General features: G+C 38.6%; 1 protein-coding gene across 1 annotated transcript in view; it reads left to right on the forward strand.

The window, feature by feature from the left end:
* The first annotated feature begins 1681 nt into the window (after window positions 1-1681).
* Window positions 1682-21493, forward strand: part of LOC147885682 (uncharacterized) — a 145385-nt gene continuing 125573 nt past the window's right edge. The window contains exons 1-5 of the mRNA XM_087396193.1: window positions 1682-1939; window positions 2036-2216; window positions 2320-2435; window positions 2921-3088; window positions 7438-7707. Coding sequence (XP_087252319.1) covers window positions 1682-1939; window positions 2036-2216; window positions 2320-2435; window positions 2921-3088; window positions 7438-7707 — 993 coding nt within the window. The remainder of the gene's footprint in view (window positions 1940-2035; window positions 2217-2319; window positions 2436-2920; window positions 3089-7437; window positions 7708-21493) is intronic.

Here is a 21493-nt window from a genome sequence, read left to right on the forward strand (position 1 = left end):
TTTCATACTAGGTATGGGCATTATCAGTTCAAAGTATTGGCATTTAGTTTAACTAATGCTCCAATAACTTTTATGATACTTATGAACAGTTTGCCAAACTAGGATCATCCACAAAGTGATTGTCAAATTGAAAGGGTCAATCAGGTCATTGTGGATATGCTTTGAGCATATATACATAAGCAAAAAACAAATTGGGAATAATATTTGTCCATATTAGAATTTTCATATAACGGTGCAAAACATTCAACTATAGGTTTTAGTCCATTCATGAGGTATTGATTTGGACATAAAGCCCCAATTGTAGTGGGACTCAAAAAAGAGAAGGTTCAAGAGACTAAAGACTTTCTTAAGGATATGATTTGAATGCTTAAATTAGCTAAAGATACCATTATAAGGGCTCAAGATAGAGCAAGAATTTATGCAAACCCCCACCATAGATGGTGGGAGTTCTAAGAAATTATTGGTCTCATGTTTAAGATTAGAATGTGTACTATAACTTGAAGATAAAGTTTGTCGAATTCCATTGGGCAATGCATAAGTTATGGGTCAGGCAAGATACCTATATACAAAAAATGTCCTAGACTACCCAAAATGGTTATACCCAAGCAAACAATTGACCCGGACACTTCATGGAATGTGACACAAATAACTAGGCACCAAATGGTGGCCACATCATGGCACACATGGGTGCTAGAGTAAATGCCCTTAGGTTGGGTTCACACAATTCGGAGGCATAGGCTAGGTGTTGAGGCTATCCAATGAGAGGACGATGAGTGGAATGGGATGTTCACACCATCCGACAACACTCTTCATCTCGGGTTGAGCTGGACAGACAACTAACAGTCAAGTTTAGCTTTCCTATCCAACTTGGCAACTGCCGAGCAAAGGAGAAAGATGACTCCCCCAAAACATTGTGCAGTGCAGCGACATTGGATGGTCGATTCATGTGCAGAGCTTCTTCGTCTCCCTATGTGAGGAGTATGTGAGTGGACTCTTTTGAGCGGTTGGTGTGAACCTAGCCTTAGTATTATTAGGGTGAACCTCGTGCTTTGTCCCGAGTATAACAACGATACCCAAGAAGAGTATAACATTGATACCCTTAAGGAGGATTGTGGAATTCTCAACCATCCATTGTGCTGTGCGACACAAATGTAATTCGAATTTTCGAAGCATCGACGCACTTTTCTACACCCCAATTTGTCGTCTTCAGTTGTCGTCGTTCGCATCAGAGATCCAGTCCCAGGATGCCCGCCCTGTCGTATCTTGAGGCTCAAGATGCGTATGCAAGCTGCTATTCAGTCTCAGAGACGCAGAGCGCGAAGGGCGAGGCGAGCGATCCGTAGAATCGTAGAGTTACGCAGAATTGAGCTTGAGTTGGCGATCGGAAAGAGACCAAATTGAGTCTCAGAGACGCAGAGCGCGAAGCGAGCGATCAGCAGAATACCATAGTTGAGGAGGATGGAGTTGAATTGGCGTGACCAAAGTGAGTTTCAGGAGTTGAGGAGGATTTAGCATGAGATCACGATGGAAAGGAGACCAAAGTGAGCTGTAGGGAGGAGAATTGAGTTTGACCTTGAGTCGGCCATTGGTGAGCTGCAGTGAGGACAATCGAGTTTAAGATGGCGATAGGGAAAATATAAGAGTAGGCTGCGTCAGTTGGAAGTGGATCAGATTGAAGGCCATGGGATCACTGGCGCAGAACGTTGACACACACAAGGCAATTGAGCTGCTCCGATTCGACAGTGTCAATGCCAGTGCCGGCTGCACCTTGTCGCGCCGGAAAACTCCCCGAGCAGGCCCTGGCCAAGTGTTGATCCGCGTGCTTTGCTGCCCTATTCATCCCGCAGACATCCTGGCCGTTCGAGGCTTATATCCGCTGTACCAACCCCGGCAATTTCCAGTTGTCCCTGGTTTCGAGGGCATGGGACGGATTCACGAGGTGATTTTCTGTTCCCACAAATGCACACGTTTGTGTAAAAATATGCTTTTGGGATGATTTACCTTGACGCTGAGATCAATCAATCCGTCGGATAAGGTTGGGAACGATGTCCAACACCTCAAAGTGAACCAGCGCGTTGCATTCATCGCTGGTGATGAAACCGGAGAAGGAAGCTGGCAAGAATACGTTCTGCTGGACGCTTCAAAGGGCGTGTTCCCCTTACCAGATGCGATCAACAACGAGACGGGTGCTCAGCTGTTCATCAATCCCGTCACAGGTATTCGGCCAGCTGTCCAGTATTGTTTTGCGTGCTCCAATTTATATGGCGCAGAGGCAGCGAACATGTGTTGATCAAGTTCAAATCGCCTGTTCTGCGCCAGTTTACGGTCTTTTCGACTCGCTACAAGCGGCCAAAGGGGACTACGTACTTCAGTCTGGGGCGGGGTCCGTCGTTGGGCGAATGTTTATCCAGCTTTGCCGTCTCAAAGGTGTAAAGGTGTGTGTCGGTTTCTTCTCTTACGCAACTATTCACACAAAGTGCACAGCCTCTCCTTCAAAAGCAGAATCATTCTCTAGTTATGCCGAGAAAAATTCAGAAGGTTGTTGCAAAAGCTATGCCAAAGAAGTGAAGAGGGAGTAGGTCAAAAGCCTTCTCTAATAGCCAAAGCCACTATGCCAAGCAAACTCACATGCGCACACACACACTTCTTTTTTAGCAGTCGCTCTACTAGCAAACACTTTTCATAAAAAGTGTCTTCCCAATCAATTTTCGGCACTCGTCCTCTCATTAACTCTCTCTCTCTCATGTGACTCGCTCTGTGGCCCCATATGAACTATCCATTTGGCATTATATTACAAAATAATGTCCCAAATGTAACACACACATTATACAAACTATTTGCTATGGTTGATGCAAGTCATTCCTCAAATCATCAAAGTGATTGACTAAATGCCTCCGTTTGACTCTATGGCCGTTGTCAGACCATAAACCTTGTCAGGAGGAATGAGCAAAAGGAAGAGCTAAAGGCTTTAGGGGCTGACTTAGTGATCAACTTCATGGAGGAAAATGTCTTCGAGGTCGTGAAGGAAGCCACTGCTGGAAAGATGGCTTGCGGAGCTATTGAGTGCATTGGAGGTGACTTGACCAAGGTAATTTCCTTGAATCAAAATTCTTTCGTCTATGTTGATTAATAGAGATACACATTAGTACATTGTTAAACTAGCAAGTATATATACCAAGGTAACAACATTCTATCATTGATGGGAAATTCGATAGAGATAGGACTTTTTGGCAAATTCAACTTGGTCCTATCACAAACCAATGCGACTATGAGAACACTCTTTTCATCCTTGATCCCATGTGCATTGTGAGCAGCAACATTTGGTGTTGTGGCATAAAGATTAAAAGGGAAGGAGGCACCTAAGCTAGCCTCTAAAGATTGCCATGCATATTTTGCCCAAGCTCTACTATGATGCTAAGCTTGGCGATCTTAGTGTTCCTCACATTGCATATGTCTCCATGCCCATCTTGGGACGGGATGGTGGATGCCTTGATGGAACTTGAACAAAGGCTATGGATACCACTAAGTTGCTCGTAGTTGAGAACCATTGGGAAGGTAGGGCCTGAGGTTTCTTGTTGTAGGCAACATGCTCAAGATAGGTGTTTTTTGGATCTAGATGCTGCACCAATTCAATAAGGATGGAGGTGCGATTAGGTAGAGTGTTGAAAAAAACTCTAGATCAGAGAGGGTTGATAAGCAGTTGGACCATCTTGCAAGCAATGCAAGAGATTGCATTAGCATTGAGCGATCTCATTGTTTTTACCTATTCAATAAGCAATCATGAAGTTGGAATCGTGGAGTAACATCTGCCCTACCGATCCCCCTTGCAAATGCGAAAATTAAAAGATCATCCATAAAACTCCAATGGTCAATTGTTGAATAGTTAGCTTGTTTTTTGAAAAGAGGTTTGTTAATATAAGCAAATGGTTGCATATAATTAGATCCATTTTGTTGTGGGAGGACAATACATAATCCTTTGTATGAAGCACTTGTATATATCATGAAATATTTTTCAAGGTCAGGATGCCTCCATTGCATCTTAAATGATATTTATCGAGTTGTGTTGAATGATGACCAATGCATGTTGATCAATTAAAAAGGAGCGTTTGATTACAATAACCTATGCAAACTAGGTACTATTTGTTAAGTATGGGAATTGGGTAATAAGAAAAGTGCCTGAATATTTTGAGCATTTGGTGAAAAATTAGAACAATAAGTCCCATTAGATTTTTCTTTGTATTCAATCACAAATTGTACTTGTAGAAAGAATGATGAGCTTGATGGAGTCCCCAAGTGTTGTTCAATTCTAGTAGTATCTAAAAAATATGTTTCTTGACTGCTAAGGTAAACTAGATGCACAACAAGGATATATCCATGAATCGTGAATATATCCATGAAAAAAACATTGTCGTCACTTGCATCCACCAATTAAAGGGCATAGCCACACCAAGGCAGCATCTTCCCATTTCTAGGCGTATATATGTTTTGCAATATTTACTTGTTTCTAGAAGCTCAATAGAAGAGAGGGAAATCAAGGTATCTAGTTTGGTCTAGCGCTATTCCTATCAAGGCACCCTCTTCCAAATAGTTCAAGTAAAAAAGCATCCTTACATTTTTCTTTTAGCTAGGTGTAGCTCAAAGGATTTAGTCAATCAGCATCTAGCTACAATGATCAGCTTACGTTTTGAGCATATTGAGCAACTACTTGCACTTGGAAGTGCATTTGTTCTTGCTCAACATTGATTTTACATTCGTATATTGGTATCCCAATATGTTGAACTGCACCTTGGCGGAATGGCTAGGAAGAAAATGTTGATTTTCACCATTTTGGGACCATTAGATGTAATAGGAGGAGCAATATTGTCATGAGTTTTTCATAGAGCATTAGTGAATTTTAAAGGGTGACTATTACTATTAGAGATGCCTATCAAGCCAAGTATATTAAATTATAAAAAGGAAAACTTGGGGCAGATTCAAGAGGTATTTTAGTTAAGATAGAGATTGCATGGTCATGTATGATGATGGCCATCTAGGACAACTAGAGTAGGCCAAGCATAATTTTAGGTAGCTGAACAATTTGCATCAATTTCCTACAACATTGTTGTATTAGCCAACAACAAAATATATCCAAAGGAAATATTGGTCTTTTTAGTCAATGCTATAAACATTGATTAGCCTATTTAATAGAATACTTTGACCACATTCACTTGCCCAAGAGAGTTCAGCTTATTAAAGAAGCCATGCCTTTCCCCTTCATTATCCATCAGCTTCCACCAGTGGTATAGCCTTCAATCACAATTCAATCTTTTTTAGATAGTTACATCTCCAGTCAAAACTTGCACTCTCCCAATCTAGTAGCCAACAAACTACCACTTCTTCTTTGAAGATAGCCTCCCAATTGTATTTAGCCTCCTCAATCATGATTAGCCACATGTGTCTTCATGTAGCTAGTGATTTGCAAGGCCATAAATAATAAAAATAGTAGCTAGCATGTACACATGCCTGCACATGTGCACACATGCACTTGCATACACACTGATGCATGCATGCACACACACCTTCAATGCGAGTAGTAGGCGAAGCCTATCTAGTATACGCAATCAATGTAGTATGTCCTATGGATGCATGGGGAAGGATTTTCTCTTATGTATGTTAGTTTCATGTTTCCACCCATACTCAATTATCTTGGGTGGAATATGAGAGAAGATATTATCTTGCACGTTTGTTACACATGGCATGCACCCTTCACCTTAGTATGTCCCCCTAGTCAACAAAAACATGAAATTTCTATTAAAATTCCAATTAATAGATGTGAATGGGGGAGGTTTACAAAGGGAAAAAGAGTTCCCAACTGATTCCAAGTGAGGGAGGTACAGAGCGGAAGATATTTCCTATTAATCTAAGGTTAGTTTCTCTTAGTAAGCTATACACTACCCCCTCTTGACCCCATCCTTCAATCCCCTCTCCCTCTATCATGCATGGCAGCACAACCCATCCCCCTCTTTTTGTGTGTATCTATCTTAATGGTCTATGCACCCATGTGTGTGTGTGTGTGTGTGTGTGTGAGAGAGAGAGAGAGAGAGAGAGAGAGAGAGAGAGAGAGGGAGGGAGGGAAGGAGGGAGGGAGGGAGGAAGGGAGGGAGAGAGAGAGAGAGAGAGAGAGAGAGAGAGAGAGGGGGAGGGAGGGAGAGAGGGAGGGAGGGAAGGAGGGAGGGAGGGAGGAAGGGAGGGAGGGAGAGAGAGAGAGAGAGAGAGAGAGAGAGAGAGAGAGAGAGAGAGAGAGAAGGAGGGAGGGACGAAGGGACAGAGGGAGGGGGAGAGAGAGAGAGAGAGAGAGAGAGAGAGAGAGAGAGAGAGAGAGAGAGAGGGAGGGAGAGAGAGAGAGCAGGGGGGAGAGGGAGGGGGGAGAGATAGGGGGAGAGACAAGGGGGAGAGGGAGAGAGGGGGAGAGACACGGGGGAGAGGGAGAGAGGGGGAGAGACAGGGGGGGAATAGAGGGAGAGAGGGGGAGAGACAGGGGAGAGAGAGAGAGAGAGAGAGAGAGAGAGAGAGAGAGAGAGATTTCATTGAGTATGTTGTTAGGATAGGGTTTATTGTGTGGGTGAAATAAGTGTGTGCATGTCATATTCTTGTTGATGGAACCCTTTTGAACATTAGGTGCCAAAGACTTGCTACCTATATTGAGGGGGTCTTTCTACTGTAGTATCTGAATCAAAAGTCAATTGGAACCTTGTTTTTGAGCGTAGATGTGCAGCCAAATCTCAAGGATTTAGTCCATATTTCATGCCAAGACATTTGCAACAATATCACATCTTTAGGTAAACTTTGGGTTAAAGAAGCGAGATGAGTTTACAGCTTGAAGAATTTGTTCTAGAATTATGGTTATTTCTCTTTGACATTCATGTATTGTGTGTCTTGTCAACTTTTTGAAACATCACTTACTATGAAAAGGATGGGGCCTTCATATTGATAAATTTTAATTCAGCCACTGTGAGCATGGCTAACCCATTTAATGCCCATGTGTTGTGCCTATATAGGACCTTAAAGAGAGAGTAAGCCATGCTCTTGGCATCCCAATCCACTAGTTTGGGTTTCTAATACCTATAGTATGAGTATAGTATGTTGTTACTAGATTATCAATTTCCAAGGTGGGCTGTTTGGAGATAAACCCTGACATAGGGTTACAAAAATCTAGTGATGTGAAATAATTTTGCTTTAGTCCTTTTAAAGGAATAAATAAACATATGAAGCATATGGTGACATGTTAACATTTGAGTGTTTTCTTACTTGAGACTTGAAAAGGAATCTAAATTTTTATTTAATATATTATAAGATCATTATTTACTTGGGCTTCTCTTGAATTATTGATAAATGTGATTTTTATTGATTACATACCTTAATCATATTGTTTGAATTGATTGAATTTGATGAATGCAGCAAATCACATCATGCATAAAAGATTCTGGGATGGTTCTTATTTATGGCAAGATGGCATCTGGAACAACCCATCTAGATATTGATGATATTCTCTTTAGAGACGTGAGAGTGCATGGGTGGTACCTTGGGTTGTGGATCAAAGCAAAGGGTGCTGAGATTGCTCAGATTCTAATAGATATAATTGGTCTTCTTGGTTCTAAGATTCTTGATCCACTTGTTGGTGAGAAAGTGTCCTTGGAAAGGTATGAAGAGGCTTTCCAAAGGAGTCAGGTAATCATTCTCACTAATCTCTCCATTCTTGAGTTCTTTGTTTGTATATGTAGATTGAAAGTTATCAATCACAATCTTCCCCCTATCCCAAACAACACCATACTCACTCATGTTCCTACAAATGCATGCACACACATACATGGTTAGTCCCTTTCATTTTCAATGCTTTTATGTCCATTGTAGCCTTCTTGCAAGAAAAGTATGACTATGATACTACAAAGATCGTTAAAAAAATGCTTGAGAATTCTAGGGTCTAAATGTATAAATTAGGGTCATCATATCTCTTGAAGATAAAAACCCATGCTTGAAAGTTTATATCGCTATATGGAGAAGGATGATATATATATTTCAACAACTACCACCCTAAATCTTTTCACACATACTCATGTGTGTAATATGTACACTAAGGAAGGATTCGAAGGGAGATTAATCTATTCTTCAAAGATGTTATATGCATGTTTATGAATATATACAAAGTACGATTGAAATGATTAAATTTTTTATGATACTTTGAATCTATTAACTCTAATATGGCCTTCAAACGTCAACCATGCAATTGAAAGCGCACACACACATGCACACATGCACACACACACACATACACAGACGCACACACACACACACATATGGAAATAAAATTTCTCATACCTCTTAGTGTCTAATGGAATGTTGATTCTTTCATACCTCTCACTTCTCTACTAATAACTTTGTGAAATAGTTATAATTTCTTGAAATTCAATGTGACCATGCATAAAACAAGGAAATCATGGATATGAAACTTTTAATGTGGAAAACTAGATGGTTTGATCAAATTTGCTAGTGGTATAAACTATAAATTTAATTCTTTCTAATAGACATGCATGCTAATGGGAATCTATGTGAATTTGCACATATGCACACATGTAGAACATGTACAAGACTGTGTACATGCGTGCATATGCACACGTTCCCCTGATAAGACTATGGACATGAACATGTGCATGCATAAGTGCATGATCGATGTCCACATATGGATGCATTTCTTCATCTTTCCTATGTATATCTATGTATATGGACCTATATATTCATAAATAAACAAGAGAATAAATATATAGGATTTTCATATTAAAGTACATTTGTAGATGGCAAGCTATTACTTACACATCTTCATGTTGACATAGAGAGAGAGAGAGAGAGAGAGAGAGAGAGAGAGAGAGAGAGAGAGAGAATAATGTGGTAGTCGAGACCCCTACTAAAATAAAGGTCCATGTAATATAAGCACAATAATGAAAACCTTCTAACCCTTATTAACTTAGCATTAGAGCATTGGAACTCAAGAGGTCCTCATAAGGATTTCGTTAGAGATTAAATGAATTTCTTAATTTCTAGGGACAAATGTGGTAGTAAATTGAAGATTTCATGTGCCATCAAGGATGGTAAGCCTTTTTGCTCAAGTTTTGTATTTTGGTGGCATTTTGGATGTGTAGGGTTTGTCTAGGTTATCTAGTATAGCTGCCAATAGATCCCACATTAGACCACAAGGTGATCTAATGGCCGATAAGAAATGTCAAATCGCATTCATGGGACTTGAACCCCATTTAACAGTATGGAAAAGAAATGGTGGTTGTTGCGAGGCACATCATCTTGCTTTTATGAATCCACATCTGTTGGCTTTTATGCTCAGTTGTCTATAGCACAAGTGATCACTGTGTATAGTTTTTGGCACTCAAAGGAGAGCTATTCTTTTAGTAGCTCTCATGTCCCTTGGATTACAAAAAGATTCAATGCCTCTCAAGAAGGGTCCATAATGGTTGTAAGATCGTCTAATTATCCTATGTTGCTATTGCACGAAAAAGATGCAATAAAGACACTATGTTGCCATTTTTTTGTACATAGATGTCATGTCTATATATGACCTTTGTAAGTCTAGAGCATAAGCAAGTGTACAAAGGTAGAATTTTTGTTGTTCTAGAGTATTAATGTTTTCACTATTGGGGCCTCTACATCTATGTAAGATAATTGGATATAGTTGAATAGCTGGTCACCAGTTGGACAAAAATTCAACAAATTGCATGTCCTCTAAGGTGATAGTAATGTATACCTTTATAAGACTAGAATATGTCAAATTGTAGAAATGTATATGTATTTTGCTTCTAAAGTCCAAATTTTTTATTGTAATGATAGCCCATAGGTGGTTGTTGAATGAAGCTACCACATGGCCTCAAGGTAGATCAAAGCACGGTATCTTAGAATTACTTTTAGGCCACTTGGATCCAATTGAGATCCAATGTTGTAGATGATGAGGCTTTAGGGATTGACATATGGAAACTCTCTTAACCACATTCCTAGCTTGATCTTATGGCTACTAGTAAAGACACCACGAAGACATCAAACCTCAACCCATGATCTATAGGGTTACTTTCAATAACATCTTGGTGATTTCTTCCTCATTTTGTCAGTAGGGGTTAGAAAAGGTAGGGGGGGCTCTCCATCTAGGATGACAAATTCAATTTCGTCCAAATTCTAAATGATCTACACTCCACATAGTTTCTTGCTTAATCATGGGATTAGCGATTGCTTTATTCCTTAATCAAATACATCCTTTTTGAGTTCGAATCTCCCATAATGTAGTCTTTCTAAGTTAGGGCTGAATTTTGCAAGGTAAAATTTTTCCAATACTTTGTATTTAGCAAGGGTGATGAAAAGTACTCTTTTGAAATATTAGAGGCATAAGACCATAGAAATCATAAAGAGCTTGTAGTGGTTTAGAAGGTGATAAAAGCTAATAAGGTTTCTAGATTTTATTCATTTCAATAGTTCTTCATCTTGAAAAATTTTCCTACATTGACATTTGGCATGTGTGCATGTGCGCGCGCGCGCGTGTGTGTGTGTATGTGTATGTGTAGATTAAAAATTCCTATCAATAATTTATCCATACAATTAATTGCATCAATTGGATAAAAACTAAAAACAGGAAAACATATAAGGAAAATGTTTGAGACATCTAAGTAATAACTAGATTTTGTAAAAATTTCCACCAAAATTAACAATTTTTAATAATGTTGAGTTTGACCAACACAATATTAAAAAAAAGATGTCGAATCCTTAGGAAATCCAAGTTTCGAGGTCAAGGTCCACTTACGTGCCCCATCCAAACAAACTAGGTGTTAGAACATCATAGTTATGTTTTGGTAGACATGAATGCCTAGTTTCCCCAGCTTGTTATCACTGTACCTAGGAATATAGACAACCATATGGATTCCTAGATTTTTTTAAAAATTAAAAAGTTTAAGTCACAAGTGGAGTATGGAGCGAATGAATGCATGGTTTGTGAAGGGATTAGAGGAGGTATGGGATGATTAGTGTGCTTGGTGTGTGGGGTGGTTAAAAAGAGACTGTAAAGGGAAGATTTCACAGTGGGTTACATAAAAGAATAATTCATAGCTGGGGAAGTATACATGTATGTGTGTGTAAAAAGAGAGCTAGCTGTATGTATGAGATACATTTACTAATCAAAACTATTGTATGTGTGTGTGTGTGTGTTTGTGTGTGTGTGTGTGTATGTGTGTGTGTGCGCTCACACACGTGTGAGTGTATGCACATGCACATGTGTGCATGCACACGAGCATGCACACATACACACATATGCATGCACACACACATGTACATTGGAATGCAGGATACATGAAAGTGTGCATCATGTCTACATACATACATGTAGACATGCCACATACTTTCTCTCCCCCAGTAATTTCTTCTCCTCTTAACACACATACACACACACGTACAGATGTTGTGGTCAAAAAACTATTATCCATTTTTAGGGCCAAAATATAAGAATACCATAGGGGTAAAGGATTTACTCCCATTAAGTTTACATTTGAATGGAAAGATTTTTAGAAAATCATTACCAATGAGCATGCACGGGTTTTGCATGCATCCATGTAGTTACTTGTGTTAATTTCTACCTGTACATGTAGGTTTGTACTGATGTGAATTTGTGTGTGCAAGTGAGTGTGAATGCACCATTAAGGACTATGGATGTGCATTGTGTATCCATGGTCATAGTAAATTAATATGAATTTGTGGCTATGTTCATGTATATGTGCAAGTGATTGTGCATGCACTTAAGGAGTGTGGATGTACATCATGTAGTAGCCATGGTGAGAGTGAAGAAATATGTATTTGTATGCATGCATGTACAAGCATCTACACATATTATGAAATCCATGTGAGCTACTCAATGAGAGCGTAGGTTCCATTCCTATCCTAGATTGATATGTTTTGATGCAAAGATGGAATTTTTTGGGGGTGATTGCAGGACAAAGCCCATGGTGGAAAGGTTCTTCTTGTCATGGAAGGCTGATTTGGAGAAGAACTATACTTGGATATTTCTTAAAATTTTACTTTCTTTAGTTTATTCCAAGCAATGATTTATGATGATTTATCAAAAGATAAGCTTATTAATTCTTCATATCATCTTTCTTTTAGAACCTCAAACGAATACAAAATTACTCTACTTCCTCCCCGTTGATACCCAAAAGCACAACTAGTAGTATTGAAGCCCACATCTTTAGTTTTTTTGGAAACCAAACTCTTAAAAATCCATTTTATGAAAAAGAAAAAAGGCATAGAGAGATCCATGCCTTCTCACTTAGTAAGAGTAAATAAATTAGGGAATGCATACATGAAATTTCCCTTCTTAGAATTTAATATCACCTTGTCAAAATATCCCATGGCAATTTTAGTTTGGAAATAATTAGATATGGTTTATAAGAGTACCTAGTTTCAAACATCCCAACTTGTTTTTCATTTATGTAAACTAGTACTATACTATAGTTACCAACAAATTTGAACTATTTGCATAGTCTTGGATGATAAACCTGTGCATACTTCAAAAGTATTACATTTTTGGATTATAACAAAATTACAAAATTTTCATAAATCCATATGTATTTGTTATGCTCATATTTGTCATTTCGGTATATAGTTTGAAGGCCACAAGGGAAATCTTGCAAACGATGGAAACTTCTATTTAGTCATGCTAAATTCAAGAAATATAACTATTTACCTCCTACACTTCAAGACAAACCTCTATCCTTTTTTGGGTTTAAAAATTTATGTTTATATCCGAATCTATTGCCACATCCACTTTAGTAGAGTTGATAATTTTATACTACAACTCCTAAAAGAACATCTCTAATACAAGAGAATATGCTTTATAGTCAAATTTTTCATATAGATATTGACTTATCATAAAGGAATACTTTTTAAGCATCTTACTGGGAACATCTAACATCACCACATGAAAACATATTGCATGACTTTATGTTTTATAAGACATTGTAGCTAATATACTCATCCAATCTAGAAGTATATGTAATAGAATTGCATATTTTGGTGGTATCTTTTATAGGAAACACATACCCTTGCAAAATTTTTAATACACAAGACAATCTATTATTAACTAGTTCAAAGAATATAATGTTTATGTAAAATATTTTAGTATCCTTATTGTTCATGTGACTTCAGGTGTAGTTAATAAGCAACGTGCATTACTAGATATTTGTCCACTTAGGTTCACAGGACCTAGCACATTGACCTAATTTACTAAAAATTTTGAAAAACTCAAGACGTATGTGACCTTATATATTTAGTTTGTTTTTGGGAAAAAAGATTCATAAACAATGATGGTTTTTAAATGCACTCCTATGATGAGATTTAAATAAGGTAGAAGTAATCATTACCTACTTATTATGGATGTAGCCCCCATGAGTTACCATGCAGTTGCATTATTTGTTTTGCAAATCATAACCCTCTTGTTGACTTCTATCAAAAGTATCAAAACCAACTCAATGATCACCTATGAAACACTTTTAATTGAAGTAAATCAAAACTATGTACTCACCCCAAATATTACTAAGAACTTCGAAGCAAAGTTTTGTGAATACTTAAGAACATAAAAAAATCTATTCATGAAATACCAAGTCTACCCTACTAAGGGGGGATGAAAATATTTCAAAAGCATTTCAATCAACAATACAATACTTCTAATAAGTTGGGAAGAGGATTTCTTAAAATACATAGTTGTTTAAGTAGAAGGGATGTAATTAATTATGCTTTTGTCACTCGGGGGGGTCACTATGTATAAACCCTCTATACCACGTGCGTTCAAGGCCTATTTCTAAAATTTTTTATCTGTAAATTTTTCATTAATAAAATGTACCCCTTTTCTATACAAATCTATAAATTTTTCTCAAAACTATTTTAAATAGTCCCTTATGTATATTTATTTCTGTAAATTTTAGAAATAAAAAATATCCTTCTGTTGAACTCACGTGATAGGGTTACATATGATGAGTGACCCCCCCGAGTTTTGTCACTACCTTCCATGGTAGATATCTCTTTGTGAATATTTTTCAATGCACTAGGGTCATGTCAATATATGAAGATGGAGGTGAGACTATATTATCAATGATAGTTTCTTATTTGTAATCAATGATTTATGCTAATGAATGATCACCAATGGAACATCATAACCTAGGTTGCTACATATGCTAAAGATTTTCTTGATCTCAAGATCAAGATTTCATCGATAGTGTGACTTTTCATGCAATATGAACACATACATATCCACTATTTGGATATGTCACAAGGTTGGATTGTGCAACTTGCCACTTTTTCTTTATTCCTATAATCATTTCTTCCATCAGGATCAATGGTGAGCCTTTAATACCAACAGTGATAAGCCTAGTATATCAAATGCAAGCAAAAGGTAGAAATAAGATATTGAAACCTACAAACACTCATTTCATTGATTTTGAAGAGATCCCACAAATTCCTTCCCAAATAAAAAAGCAATTCTCTCACCTATTGTTCCCAAATAAAAAGATAACTTGCTACACTATGATTTTGTACTAGTAATGCAAAAACTAGGAAACATAATTTGTATTATACTCTACATTTCATAGAAGTAAAAAATTATCTTAAAATTTTAAGTATAATTTATCTCTCTTTAGATTTTTTTTCTAATTATTTAATAATTTAAATAAAAGCAAATTAAATACTTAAATATATATAATAATAAAAATCCTATAAAACCTGCATAATCTATACAGGCATGACAACACTTTTTTTAATGAAAAATAATAATAGATAATTATTTAAATAAACAAAAATAATTGAAAGCCTACAAAAACAATCCTTTGATCTATTATACATAATTCATGTGACTAGGACTGCACTTTAATTAGATAATAATAATATTTTATTTTAAATAAATAAAAAGCCTACCAAAGTAATCCTCTTCTTTTTTATGCATAGCTACAGCCATGCAGATTTTTGTTTCAATAATAAATAGTGCAGGCTTGTTAGAGATCCCATTATGGACAGCTGACTATAACCCACATGGAGGGAGAGCTTCTGAGCATTTCAAGTGTAACATAAACAACAATGGCACTCATAACATATTTAAATCCACATTATAGAGAAGGAACTTCAAAGACTCTTTCTTATTCCAAAGATAGGAAGAGCTATGCTTGTAAGCATACATTAATATATATTTACAAGAAATATTAAGATTCGTTAATGCAAGTTACATGTAATCTCACAAGATCTAGAAAGAAACTTCAAGGTAAATCCATGTTTCTGAAGAGTCCATGATTGAAAAGAAATTTCCACATCGCATTTCTCGCTTCATCATATTGTCGCAACCACTTTCTGAGGTTTGCTGAACCAACTGATTGCAGTCCCAACGATAAGAAAACAACATCCAGTGACAAATTGGCTAGTATGAACATTTGTACCCCAATTGGCATTTGAATATGCATGTAGTCCAAATGAAGAGGAGGGCTGGCATCAGAAAGTGAGACCAAAAGCTTGAGTACCACAAAGGTATCGTAGAATATGCTTGAGCAATTGCCAATGAATGGGAGATGGATTGGAACTATATTGAGAGAGAGAGATGACAACAAATGCTATATCAGGTCTGTAGCAAACCATAGTATAGAGAAGGCTTCCAAGTAAGCTGCAAAAGGGAAATTGAGGAGAAGCTTGATCAGAAGTGGGAGCAGCAACATTTAAGATAGAGATGGCACTGGAATCCATTGGAATAGAAGCTAAATTACATTGAGCCATGTTATACTTGGATAGCAAATCACGAACATATTTATGCTGAGAGAGGTGGAGGATACCAACATCACGATCTCGAAAAATTTCCATGCCCAAGTAATAACCAATCTCACTGAGATCAACCATGTCAAAATGAGTATGGAGACTATCTTTAACTTGTGCTAAGGTAATGATATCGTTGGCAAACACAACAACACAAAGCAACTATAGACGTGCTTGATAGACGCACAAAATAGTAGGCGCATCTATAGGCGTTGCTTGAATAGAGAAATTACGGGTGCGTCTAATAGTGCATCTGATAGCTCGTCTATTTGCACGTGTATTGACACATCTATTAATGTGTCTACACTGAGAAAATACGGGCCCGTTTAACACTGCATCTATCAGTGCATCTATTTGCCCGTGTATTAGTGCATCTACACTGATAATTAGACGCGTATTTAGATGCAAAACAGAGAATATAGAAAGTGAGATTTTGGTGTACATCACTACTTTCCAAACATTGCCCATGATTACCAAAGCACATAATTTTAACAAAAACATCAATGCTTTTTTGCAAGCCCACATATACAAGAATTAAGTGAGGTGAGGAGAATGAGACAATATGTAAAATAGTTTTGCCAATATCAATGATGGGCTATGGTTCAATCTCATCCTCAATGAGATCAACCCTTGCCAAACTATCTACTTCAAAATTCAAACAAGTATTTAGATCTACAAATACATTCAACCCACTACTACTTGTGCTACTCATGTGCTCATCGAAATCAGCATCACCAATGGTAGGCTCGTCCTCATAGGTAATGGCCTCAATATCTGTATCTCCTATCTCATGATCATCCTCCTCTCTTGTATCATGGTCATCATCACCTCCATGGCTATGATCATCCTCCATATGCTCCATATTAGTAAATGTACTATACATCACTTTGGAACGTGGCATAATAGGTATGACATGCCACCATCTATTACTATCCACCATTGGTTGATAGACAACCTAATTCAAACACAAATACAATCATGTTATTTTCCTTGCATCGAAGGTATCAAATATTTAAAAGCGAGTATTTTCATATGTGTGCACAGTACCTATTCACATTGTTATGGTAGTACTAGTGTGTCCTTCCTACTTTGCTAAAACTTTGTGGATTCAATAGTTACAAAGCCACTTGCATGGCATTTGATTGTTGCATTAGGGCCTCTTTCCACCACATCCTTAAACCACTTTACATCCAAAACATATACAAAGAAGCGTCGAAAGTCAAGCATAATAATATCTTGGGTTATGCCACAATAATCATCCATGGCTCCATTGGCTCCCTCAAAGCTAGCAATGATGCCGCAATCTTGTGTGTTTCTCTTATCAACAATCCGTTGTGTTCGAAAATGCTTGCCCTCACACCATAAAGCATTGAACATAGTGCACTACAACAAGAAAAAATCAATTAAATAAGCAATCTAAATTATTGAAAGGTCCTAACTTATGCATAACATTCTATATACCGACGTTGCTCATGCATCCCCTAGCATACTATCATTTTTCCATTGTGATATGCATCCCCTCATCTTTCTCTGCTTTCTCCATTTCATCAAGTAGCCAATCCAGTTTGGAGTCCCAGATGATTCTAGATGGCTGTGGGCCGAACGGGGACCATAGGTTAGTTGCTCTATTTTGTGCATCGGTTCTATTGTGTGGTCGGTGGCCTATTTCGGGACCAACCCCCAGTCGACCATTTTGGGTGGACTAGGTCGGTCACCTAATTGAGCCCAATCGACTACGACTGGTGGCTATATAAGAGCAAGCTCGTGAAGCCCATTTTATCACTGGCTATAGCAACCCTGATTCCTTAGCATTTAGCCTCCATCCTCTACTCTTTCCAGCTCGCCATCGAAGCTTCTTTCATACTAGCGCACGGTTGGGAGGCAGCGCCATCTATTGTATTAGTTCTATGGTAATCAAATTTTTGATTCTCCATACTATCTGTTTTCTCTCTTGCATACAAGATCCTGTTATCTGTTGAGCATAGACGTTGTATTGTTTTCTTACATGGTATCAGAGCATGGACTCTAGTAAGAAGATTTGGTAGTGTATTTCTGTTTGCTTATCAACTTATTTGATTTAAAATTGGATTGAGGGGAATCCATTTGTTCACATCGAAATTCAATGAAGAGCATTTTGACACAGTTATTAGCAAATTGTGAGAGATGGCCCAGCCTGCAAGATTGTGAATCCCACCATTCGGTGAAAGCGAAAAGTTGGACGGCTCTAACTATCCACTCTAGAAGTTCAAGATGAAGACCATCCTAAGCGCATATGAGCTTTAGGACACTGCTACTGGGGTGGACGTGAGGTCGATTGCGAGACCGGATCCAGCCAATGCAGGACAATAGATGGTACCAACTAGGGATGAGATTCTCGCGTGGACAAGAAGAAATGCAGATGCAATGTGTTCTATTGTCTGCAGTGTAAGTGATTTCATCATGGTGTTAATTCAACATGTCACCACAGTGGAGGAGGCATGGACGGTCTTGAAAGTTCCATACGAGACCACGAATCAGACGCGGATTCAGAAGCAGAGGAGGCATGGACGGTCTGAGTCTGAAGTGACAGAGAAGTTCATCACCAGGGTGAAGAATCTGTGCGATCAGATGACTGCGATTGGCATCACCATCACTATCGAGAATCTAGCACGAAGGTGTATACGAATTCTCCCACCAAAGTACGACGGTCTTGTTATGGTGCTGAATACACAGAATAGAAATCCGCTCCTCAACTTTGAGGATTTCAGTGCGATGCTTCTGGAGGAGGAGATGCATCAAAAGACAAGGACTAGAGAAGATTCAGCTTTCTATGCTGGATCAAAGAAAGGTAAGGGTAAGGACTCTGGTAACCCATCTTCTTCTAACGATAAAAAGAGAAAGAAGAAGATCAAGTGCTTCTATTGCAACAAGGCAAGGCACAAGCAGAATGAGTGCCGAAAGAAGATTGCAGATGAGAAGAACGGAGTAAAGAAAGAGTCCAACAACAGCACACAGGCAACACCAGTAGAGCTATTTGTAGCAATTGAGGAGGTTTGCACGAAGGCAATTCATGTACCTGTGGATGAACCTTGGATCAGGATCATTGACAGTGGTGCATCGTGCCACATGACGAGTCGAAAGGATTGGTATACCTCTCTACAGCCGGTAGGGAATGACATCTTGGTAGCAGTTGGCAATGATGCAAAATGTCCAGCAAAAGGAAAAGGTATGATTGCTCTCAAGTCAGATGGAGTTGTAAAACAATTGTCCGATGTTCTTTATGTGCCAGATATCAAGAGGAACTTGTTGTCCATTTCTATGATCACGGATTGGGACTTCAAAGTTCAATTCGATTAGAATGGTGCATAGATCCTGGATCTTCAAGGAAAGGTTGTTGGTAAAGGTACACAGTGCAACAACATCCATGAACTCTCAGCTTTTAGTGCTCGAGCAGATGTGAAGAACAGTAAGGTGTGGCATGAGAGGTTCGGTCATCTAAAACTTAGTTCTTTGAAGGAGATGCATAAAAGTGGAATGATTGTAGACCTACTAGAAATTTCAGATCTGCCCGATGTATGTGAAGCTTACATGATGGGCAAGCAGCATCGGTAGCCCTTTCCTAAAGAGGCTAGCAGGGCAAAGGCTCCTCTAGAGCTCATTCACACACAGACCTCTACAAAAAGATGGAGATGGAAGCTTTGGGTGGTTCCTACTACTTCATGACGCTGATCGACGACTACAGTAGAAGGATATGGATATACTTCCTGAAGACTAAAGACGAGGCTTTTAGTAAATTCAAGGAATGGCATGTAATGGTCGAGAAAGAAATGGGGAAGAAGGTGAAGAAATTGAGATCAGACAGAGGTGGAGAGTTCACATCAACTGAATTTGAGGGTTACTCCAAAAGTCACGGGATCAAGAGGCAGAAACCCCCACCACATATATCACAACAAAATCGAGTAGCACAATGCAAGATGCGTGTCATCCTGGGGGGGGTCACTCATGTTATGTAACCCTATCATGTGAGTTCAAAAGAAGGATATTTTTAATTTTTAAAATTTATAGAATTTAGCTTACATAAGGGATTATTTAAATTTATTTTAGAAAATAATTGCAGATTTGTATAGAAAAAGCATACATTTTATTAATGAAAAATCTACGGATAAGGGATTTTACAAATAAGCCTTGAATGCACGTGATATAGAGAGTTTATACATAGTGACCTCCCCGAGGTGTCATTTGTGAAATGGGCAGGAGTATGATGAAAGGGAAAGATTTGCCAAAGACTTTCTGGGCTGAAGCATGTAACACTGCAGTTTACATTCTAAATCGTAGCTACAAGAAAGCTATGAATGGGATGACTCTGTTGAGATATCAAGCTCTACCCCCGATATATCTCCTGGATGACTATCATTTATGTCACCGCCTATGTTAGTTGTACTCGTGGTGTAGTTAGACTACCACGTATGTTTTTGGTTTGGGTTCACATATGAACCACGTATTCTAGGGTTTGACATATAGGGTATTTCCCTCTTCTATTGTATTGTTGTTGTGTGCAAAAGTGAAGAAAGGCTTCACCCTCCAACCTTGTGTCCTCTCTCTTTTGTGTGTTGGGAAGAAAGCTGAACTTGAGTCTCCCATCTCTCTCCCTTATTCTTTACATGGTATCAGAGCCTTGTTCGTGGTAAGGAGCTCAAGAAAGCAAGCCAAGTTTGTGGTGTCCTGGTAAGAGGACCAGTGTTGCTTTCCTATTTCGAGTTTGGGAGCAAATCTCTGCAGGTAGCACAGCCAGAAGTGCAGGAGTGCATTGTTTCAGATTGAGAGGCCCTTCGCGGTGTGGCGAGAGCGCAGTATATGCTGCGGGATAGGGCAAAGCCCTAGGTGACTTTATTTTTTTGATTTGAGGCCGTCCGTTTTGAAGGCGCAAGTTCTTTGCAGGCACTCAGAAAAAGGCCCTGTTTTTCGCTGTGCGACCACTGCGCGGCTAGTCGGTGGAAAAGTGCCACAGAAATTGCATCGTATGCCTGTGTGCAGAGATATTGGGAGTTGCAGATTCATGCCTGTTGCCTGTTGATGCAAAATCGTCACTAGGAAGTGACTGTGTGGTGAAATACCACTTTCGTCAATGTTGCAGATCTGCCCCTGTGAGGTTTTTTGCAGAAGTTTTGCTATTTGCCCTTGTGAGGCATTTGCTGTGTTTACAGGTTGTTGTTGCAATTCGTGATTTGTAAAATGTCTGAGAATCTGTCTACCATTGTTAGTGAGAAGCTTGACAAGAACAACTTTCAAGCATGGAAGTTCAGGATGACAAACTTCCTTATGGGAAAGGGAGTTTGGGATTACATCAGTGGTGAAACTGCAGAACCAGTTTTGGGTACTGCTCCCACTCCTGCTGAATTGAAGGCCTTTAAAGAATGGCATGAAAAAGCCAGAAAATGCCTGTATTGGCTGTCTGTTAGCATTTTAGATTCTATGATTGTGCATATACAGGATGTAGAGACACCTAAGGAGGCATGGGATACATTGGTGAAGCTGTATAGCACAAATACCAAAGCACGAAAGATGCAGCTAAAGCAGGAGTTACACAATGTGCAAAGGAAAAATCTGAATATAAATGAGTATTCCTTGAAGGTGAAAGGCCTTGCAGATTCTCTTG

Source organism: Dipteris shenzhenensis, chromosome 25, assembly GCF_047967505.1.
Source record: "Dipteris shenzhenensis isolate YYH24624 ecotype China chromosome 25, Dip_SZ_1.0, whole genome shotgun sequence".
Classification (NCBI taxonomy): domain Eukaryota; kingdom Viridiplantae; phylum Streptophyta; class Polypodiopsida; order Gleicheniales; family Dipteridaceae; genus Dipteris; species Dipteris shenzhenensis.